Here is an 8871-nt window from a genome sequence, read left to right as displayed (position 1 = left end):
CATTGCACAAATGTCAGCGATTTATTCATCTACTGGTGTAGTTTGAAATGAGTCTGTACACACAGTAGGGCAGCAATATGACACATTTATCACTATATGGAGCCTGGACCTGACCTTCTTGCAACAGAAAGATTTAGAAAGGTGTGTTTTTTTAATGAATACAAGGTGTTTTTTGCTTATCATAAATATAAAAAGATATCTGTCATAGGAACAAGTGAAAATTTGCTTGGTAAGACTTTTTGAAACAAGACTTCATAATTACGCCTTTTAACATAAAAGGAGATCTTAGAATTAGCCAGGAAAACTCATTTTGAACTATATTTCTCAAGTAGTAGGAGCCAGCAATGCTCGAAAGTCTACAGTATTTTTCACTTAACATATGTGAGATGCATTGTCTAAAGTCAAGTCCCTATATCTCACTGAAATGTTACTTCTTAGGTGATTGCATCTTATATTAAAAGGCACCAGATAGATCATAAAGAGTTACTGTTAAAGAAGCACTGGGCACTGAGTACAGTAGTTGTAGTTATAGTAGTAGTAGTATGGTCCTAGAAAAATCTCCAGGACTCTGTCTTATTCTTTATCAACCCTTGTGCCCCACTTTAAAAAAACTAAATATATTATCATCATTTTCCTCTTTCGCTGAGTTACATTTTTTAACCAAAATCACTCCTGATCATCACTACCAAATATTCATTAATTTGCAAAGGTTTAACCCAGTTTGTTTACATAATACCACTGTTATTCTTTATGAAAAAAAACAAAGGAACAGTTCTTTTCTGTTAACTAAATGCGGGAGATTTTTTTAACATGATTTTGATGCATACATTTTTTTTGTGCATTCTTTGTGCAGTATGAGATTCAAGAATCTCAAGAAACAGGGGGGTTAAGTCATGAAAATATTTTGTATCTAGATATATAATATATTCTATTGAGTTTGAAGGCCTACTTTCTAATTATTTCTCAATACGCACACAGACAGTTCAGAGTCATGATGGCATTCAAGATTTAATGGGGACACATTTTTGAAGGCTTTTAAACTGTCTGCATTTAAGAGTCCAGCCAAATACCTGTCCATAATATATGATAATTGGTCATATGTGTGCTTAAACATCTCTGAACAAACCCCTGCCTAAATATATTTCAGCTTTAAAGCCACTACTCTAGCTGACCCTGCATAATTTTCTCTGTAATCCTCCTTACTGATTGTCACTGGCTGTTTATACCCTGGCTAGGACCGTAGCTTAAAAAACAAACAATTAAACACCATCAGATCTAAAACTATGTATCAGTTATGTCAAAAAATATCTGCAAGGTAATACTGAAAAGGATGACAACTATTTAATTTGACCTTAAGTTAAAGTATTGGTGGATAACATAACACAAAGAGTTGTCCAATATTTGAGAACCAGGTCTAAAAGGATGAATCACATCGTGTTTAAAAAGCATGAGATGTTTTCTATAGACGGAAACCTTTCAGTCAAACAAAGAACTGGCAAATATGAAAGTCATCATGACTGGTAAGGATGCCGCTTCTTTGTCAGAGTTTTGTGTTACCGTTTGGGTTCAAGGAATTTGGCAAGTTTTCTTTTTACTTGCATGTTCTTCCGCCCAGGAAATCTCATCACAAAAAATCTCTTTATGAATCATCTGCCCCTGGTGGGAGCAGCCAAAAGCACTACTAGTCCTTTCTATCACACACCTGCCAACCTTCTTGAACATTTTGTGAAGTACCGTCCTAAGCACCTGAGGAATGTTCATGCATTATACCCACAACACACAATTGTTGTGAATATTGTCTGCGCTTTCGACCTCTATCAGTGTTTCCCAGACTTTTTCTCTGGGGACCCACTTTTAAATAATGACTAACCATCATGACCTAATTCAAAATAAGGTTTTTAAATAGTAAAAAAAGAGCAAATCTGTGCCTAAATCAATGTCCCTGACCATTTTTACTGCCATTTCTGCGTGACCTAATATAATCTTGAATAGGTAAACCAGCCATTTAAAAGAGATATTTGTTTGATATATCACAACTTCATATTATGTGAGTTATTAAAAACATAAACACATGTTAAATACTTTATGAATAAGACCAAATAAACAAACCAACCAACCAACCAGCTAACATGCTAGCTCATTTGTTTTTATTTTCTCGCCAGTTAAACCAGGCTATTACAGCATTCATACTTACAGCGTTCGTAACTATACCTAATAGCGTAAATTTAATTTGTAGATATCCCACAAAATCAATTCATATGTAATCCAAAGAATCATGAACAAAGAAGTATAAAGACCGCATAAACCCACACAGGGTGGTTTGGAAGTCAAACAAAAAAAAACTGATCTTTGAGCCAGGAGACTGATGTTCGTGCCCCTGTAAAATGTTTATTTGTTAGCTAACTTCGGACTCAAGTAACACCCCTTCCTAAATTATTTTAACCCAATCCACGATCTTTTCCTAAACCCAACAAAATAGTTTTGTTCCCTTAAGCTCAATAAGTTGTTTACTGTGAAGTTTATTTTCAAAAGACTACTAAAATTAGGAGTAACTTTTTCGCAACATATCATGCGAACCATGAGGATACGTTGGTTAAACAAACAGAATGTACTCTAGTCTTTTATATTAGATTCAATGTTATAAGTAGAATACAATTATGGGAACAATATAAACACTTGGCTCCCTCGTGTGGATTAAAGTTATAGATAAAACAATATGGAAGACATTCCGCAAATGTATTTTGTACCTATAACATCTCCTGCGACCGTCCTGTGGGTCCTGATCCAGTCTTTGGGAGTGACTGCTCTAGTGTATGACTATAACTGTTACTATAGCTGATTGCATGCATTGACGAATAAACCATGCTGCATAATACTTAAGAAATGATTTCCACATGGAAATCCACAATTAAGTGTGATGTTTTTGCTGATTAATTGAAGTGTTTTGCTCCTTGGTTAGCTTTAAAGATCAAGTGGCATGATGTGAGAAATCCAGTAAAATGAGAAGCCACAAAATGATGTGGTCCATTCGCTGTTTTGCAGATAAACGAGATGTTCATTTATTTTTGATAGCCTATATTTATGGTTTATTAACACCTCGCAGGGACATGAATACAGAATGATGTTCAAGGTCTTGTTTAGAATTTTAAAATCCTCAAACTCCCTTCTCAGTACAATACAGTCATGGACTGCAGGTATCATGAAGGCAAGATGAAGGGAACCTGGGATTCTCTCTTCACAACCTCTGGTGGCCAAAAGAAATACTGGCACCATTAAATTACTCCAAGTGGTTTTAGCTGCAGGCTGACAGTATGCCATGTTATTTACAGAAGAAGTGGGTTTTGAACTTAAACTGAGGTCTTGCACTACTTGTTTTGTTTACAACTTACAGAACATTGACTTAAATATAGGCGTTCTATTTTCTATTTAATTGATGGTCATTGCTTTCTATAAATATTGTAACGGACTGAGTGACATGTAATGTTAACCTGTTATGTTATACGCGTTACACTCCTGTCTATTCTTTACCTTTATCCGTCCAGCTCAGTCAGATTCCTTGTATGTGCAAATGGGCTGAAGAAAAATTCCTATTCTGAATAGTTTTAAATGCAAGGACAGAAAAAAAGGCTTTTGATTTACTTTCAAAGAAAAAAACTAAATACCTTACTTGATGTTGACTGATGTTTTTTTTTTTTTTATCTAGCTGCGTGTGTATTTTCCTTGTTATCGGTCTCCAAACATCATGGCTCTCTCCAGAAACTGCATATAGCTCAACTCAGTCCCACATTATGTGTATTCTTCAGATATACAAGACCGTTCTGCCATCTGGACCCTACAGTCATTTTAACTCTCTCTTTCATTTCAATATGCTTCATTGGAATGAATGCAACAAGGAAAACACGATTGCCAAAACGTCACTCTCTGACAATGCGGTGTATGTGGATACCTGTGACTGATGAAATAAGATATGCATCTATTTACATATTCGACTTATGTATTTGTGATTGTGTTTTCGTGTAAGTGTTTTATTTTATGTTTTGCGCTGTGGAGATTCCTCGTGATGAATACGTTTGGAACAGACGTAATACGTCTGTCCGTCATCCAATTGCATCGCTCTAAAAGTAAAAAAAACAAACAGTAGTACACTACGCCTCTCTACTGCGCAGACTCACTCAGGGAAGAGAGTCTCGCTTCCCCCAGAGGATTTCTAGTCTCTTATAAAGGTAATTAAAATAACACTCTTTTGAATAATTTCTGGTCTTCTCAATGGACACACGTGTGAATAGCGTTCCTATCCTTCACTGTCTGTGTATAGATTATCAATGTTGCATCACGACTGTTTCCCTGCGTCCTACTTATGTTGTTATGCTAACCGGCGACTGTTAGCTAATCTAGCTAACATCACCAAGTAGTAGTTAGCTTGGCACCTTCCTCTAAAGCTAACGTCAGCTTTCGTTTCACTCGGCACCACCTGGCTCTAATTAGTACTGACCGATCACACTCAGACAATACTCAACCCGGACACACACAACCGAACAAGTCATATTCATATAATTTTCATAGGTCATAAGTTAGACGAAATAAATGCATTAATGTGGTTAATGTTCATTCATGTAGCACAACTCAAAATAATGCTTTCAAAATGTACAAATAATTATTAAATACAGCAGGAAATACAACATGTAGCACATGTTTAAAAAGGATGGAAACATTTCAAAAGGAAATTGTAGGACAAAAACAGGAACACAACATAGCCAAAGATAATAAACTACAAGCTATATAATGATAATGATCAGTGGTGCTTGGTAAATAAATGATTACTTTGGACACTGGAGACGGTTAGCAGACCACTACCAGATGACCTAAGAGGGTTCTTACGGTAACAGTCAGAGATGTATTATGGTCCCAAGATTTAGAGAAAAGCAGCAGCATTTTAACTCTATTGGAACCATTTTCTTTGTTATTTTCTAATACATTTGAACTGTAAAAAGGGAATCTTCGTTACAGATAATGTAACTTATTTGTAACAGCTTACTACAGCTGAATACTTGGATGTTGTAACAACTGTTATCATGAAATATGATTAACTACTTGCAGCTGGTGTTGCATGAATGTCTGATGGTCTGAAGGTAAATGCAACTTCAAGGACAACGAGCGTGAAGCTTAATTCACTTCAAAGCATCACTCTAAAGTTCAAATGTTAAAATTGAACTTTACGGGTACCTCCTTAGCTAAGGGATAAGATGCATAGCATGAACCACAGCATCGGTTTTCTCTCATCTCTCTGCAGTCGGTTTATAAAAGGCACTAAAAACACCAACAAAATTATATTCACTGCTCTTATAACTGCACACCTTAGCTCCCTTTATTCTGAGGATGAATATACATTTGACATTATCATCTTTCTTGTGTTTCTGTGTGTGTTTGTTGTCTTTTAAAATCAGCTCTCAGGAGCTCAACACCACCAGTAAAGCTGTATAAGCACCGGGTTGACGGGGCCGAAGGAAGTGGCGCATCGTACGGGGAGCTGCCTGCTGAAATCGCAATGAGTTACAAACCCATTGCTCCCGCGCCCTCCGGCTCCAACCACACACCTCCAGGTTCTACCACCACTCAGTTTTGGACATGCAGTTATTGGCCAGTTGACATCTGTATTATGGATGATTCTTGGTAGTTTCAAACATAGTGTGTTACATTTGTTCCCATCTTCTATCTAGGTTCCTCTGTGCCCTCTCCATCCCTGCCCTCGTCATCCAACTTCAGGCCGGCTTTTAGTGACTTTGGCCCACCCTCCATGGGCTTTGTTCAGGTATGTCTGAAGTACAGTTATTCATGCTGTTGTGTTGTCTTCCTTATATTTTCTCTCAAATAACATAACTTTTTGATGTAACCCTTTTATATGTATGGTCATACCAGCATGATCATGATCTGAATTTAGAAGGAACACAGATTGTATTCAAGATTTAAGGGCTTTAATTTTGAAATTTCACACCAATCTGAGTGACCTTATGAGTGACACACAGAGGTGTTGTGCTTTTATTTTGAAGTGAAACTGGTCTTTGGAAATGTATTCTTTATCATTAATTTGGAATAATTAACACAATTGAATTTTTTTTTTTCTCCCTATTTTTTCGACTTATTAAATGAAAGGGAACTTGCCTATCATGTTTACCAAAAGATCCCTTTTATTTTGTAGTAAGTTCTGACACGCCCTTACCACAATACCTAGTTTATTCATCTACCGCAAAACAACGTTGGGGCTAGTTTGACCGTCTTTTTTGATGTGGAGGCTGGCATCTTCCTTCACTTTGTGACCTCAACATATAAACTCACTTCGGCGCTTCACTTTCTCCCTCAATATAGTAATTTACTACATCCCACTTAGAACAAACCACAATACATTAAGTATATTCAATATATTCCCCACCCCTAAATACATACACACATACATGTACGCATACATCCATGTAAGCATACATATTACAAGTTAACCAATAATCAAATCAAAGCCACTCTTAATTATGTTTATGTGGGCCTGTGCAGGTCAAAATGTAGAGCTTGTACTTGTTATGCCTTCGTCAGCTACTTTGCATAAATTCCCTCACTAGGGCTGTAGCAGTTGAATACCTGCAAAGTAAATTAATTTATTAATGATTTAAATTAAATATAGTAAATACTGATAGATCTGGAAGGCTGTTACTGTGAGGCAGCTGCATGCATGTGACTTATATGGTCGTGTTGTGATAGCCAAGGGGGTGGCTGATTTGAGTGCATGCGTCTACAAAAAAAGCATCATTTTCTAGCAGTGACAAGTCTTGATACTCTTATTTTTTTCTGCCCCAAACATGACATGTTTGTGAAACGACACAAACAGCCTGTCAAAGTGTCTCAAGGATCCACCTACAGTGAGCTTCTGTCTGTCATTGAGGAGATGAGCCGTGAGATCAGGCCTACATACGCTGGGAGCAAGAGTGCTATGGAGAGGCTAAAGAGAGGTATACTTAACTTGTCAAAAAGACACACAGTACCTGATCTCAGTGCAAGTCAGGATTTGTGTGTGCGCTGTGGATCACACTGAAAGTACGGGTGGGGGGGGGGCATTGTGTGAAATTGATTTAAAAAAAAAATAAAAAGAGTAGGATTGCATATGTGGACAATAATTTGTAATATTCACAAATGTATACTTCAATCTACACACAAATACCAAGCAAGTGTAAGACAGTTTTATCAGTAAATATTAATACTTTACACACAGATTTTTACTTCATCTTCACAGGTCTGGTAATGTTCCCCTTAAAAAGCTTCCTGTGTATACAAATGCTAGGTTTAAGTGCTAGTGGAAAACTAGAACATCTGGGATTTCGGTGAAATTGTGTGTGATTTCGGAGTGGGAAATACGTTTTTCTAATACCTGTAGATCAAAAAACCTGTAGATCAAAACTCTGTTGCTGGTTGTCGGATGTGTGAGATATGCAAGTTAAACTGAATATATTTTTTAATACAACCTCCTTTTGTAGATGTTTATGGTAACTGAAAAGAAACATGTACCATTGATTGTAATTTGCTTTGGATTTAAATAAAGTCAGAAGCAAAAACAAACAAACAAGAAGAAAAAAAACAAAGCTTGGTTGATTTCGATGTGTGGACACCGAACAAAGAGGAAGTAAGGCCATTGTCAACAAAACATGAGAAGGAAATGATCATTATGCTACTCCCATTTTATGCTCCGTTTTTAAATTCAGATAGTTATGAAGATATATATATATATATATATATATATATATATATATATATATAGTGATTGAAGTAGAATCACATGCATTAGAAGCTTCAGTCATTTAACAGGCGGACAGACGGCTAAATCCAATTTTGCCTTTAACTTGACCTGCAGTGCTATTGTTGTATTGACATAAATTGCTACCAATTATTCTAGCAATGAATATCATGAATGTCAAACTGTTGATTTAATGCCTCCTTGCACCTTGTGTCTGTCTTCAGGTATAATCCATGCCCGTGCACTGGTCAGGGAGTGTCTTGCAGAGACGGAGAGAAGCGCCCGCACATAACCTTTTCAAAAGCTCCCTTCACTCACTCTATAGAAAACTGTCCTCATCAAGATCCCCATCGTCTGTTTTACAGCCATAGCTTTTCACTTTTTGCGCTTTCCTCGACAGCTTTTTATAGGTGCATTATGTCCTTCTCGTCTCCACTGTTCCCTGCATTCCACCACACCATTTTGCTCATCACAAACGTTCTGTGTATGCAAAATGCAGTTTTTTATCCATTTTGAAATTAGTGTGGTGAATTTCTACGCATTTTAAAGTTAAGCTGTGGGTGAAAACCTTACTAAATGGATGGGAAAATATTATTTTGACCAAGAAAGTTGGTGTTTTTCAATGATGAAATCAATGTTCCAACTGCACCATCATTAGTTTGGTTTTTTGATCATCGCTCTGCAACTACTGAATATTTTTTGTTAATATGGACATTTTGAATATATCCCATTTCTATCCATCCTTGCTTTGTTTTCATATTTTGTAATGTAAACACACATTACATGTTTCTCAATCCCAAAAACACTGTACATCTCAAGTCAATTTGTTAGTAATGGAAATTTTGTAAACCGGATTTTTGCAGTTATGTATGTATATCTTAATTAAATAACAGAAAAAAACAACTTTCAGTGTCTGTTTTATTTGTGAAGCATGTTTAATAGGTTGCCAGGGAACTGGTATTTTCCAGTTATACTTCAGTGATGAGATACTTTCATATTAAATGTTTTTAATTGAATTAAAGAGAGACTCTTCATGGCACTGAGCTAAATGAATAGACTCAACTGTTGAGGGCCACAAGTGCACCTTGTGCCATGAT

At 36.4% G+C, this 8871-nt stretch overlaps 1 protein-coding gene across 1 annotated transcript; it reads left to right on the top strand.

The window, feature by feature from the left end:
• The first annotated feature begins 4151 nt into the window (after positions 1-4151).
• On the top strand, positions 4152-8677 carry cdk2ap2 (cyclin dependent kinase 2 associated protein 2). The gene is made up of 5 exons (XM_068702259.1): positions 4152-4223; positions 5445-5600; positions 5718-5809; positions 6875-6995; positions 7999-8677. Exons 2-5 carry the CDS (start codon positions 5546-5548, stop codon positions 8064-8066), a joined length of 336 nt encoding a protein of 111 aa, XP_068558360.1. The 5' UTR covers positions 4152-4223; positions 5445-5545; the 3' UTR covers positions 8067-8677.
• The last annotated feature ends 194 nt before the right edge of the window (positions 8678-8871 follow it).

The sequence above is a fragment of the Cebidichthys violaceus genome, unplaced genomic scaffold, assembly GCF_023349555.1.
Source record: "Cebidichthys violaceus isolate CVI_PGR_0920_01 unplaced genomic scaffold, fCebVio1.0.p SCAF_82, whole genome shotgun sequence".
NCBI classification, from domain to species: Eukaryota; Metazoa; Chordata; class Actinopteri; order Perciformes; family Stichaeidae; genus Cebidichthys; species Cebidichthys violaceus.
The sequence above is the reverse complement of the archived record's forward strand: the minus strand, read 5'-3'. Positions and strand labels throughout refer to the sequence as shown.

Coding starts and splice junctions, on each gene's coding strand:
- cdk2ap2 (XM_068702259.1), top strand. CDS start 5,546: ATGAGTTACAAACCCATTGCTCCCGCGCCCTCCGGCTCCAACCACACA. Junction 5,810..6,874: donor CCTCCATGGGCTTTGTTCAG/GTATGTCTGAAG, acceptor CGACACAAACAG/CCTGTCAAAGTGTCTCAAGG. Junction 6,996..7,998: donor TATGGAGAGGCTAAAGAGAG/GTATACTTAACT, acceptor GTCTGTCTTCAG/GTATAATCCATGCCCGTGCA.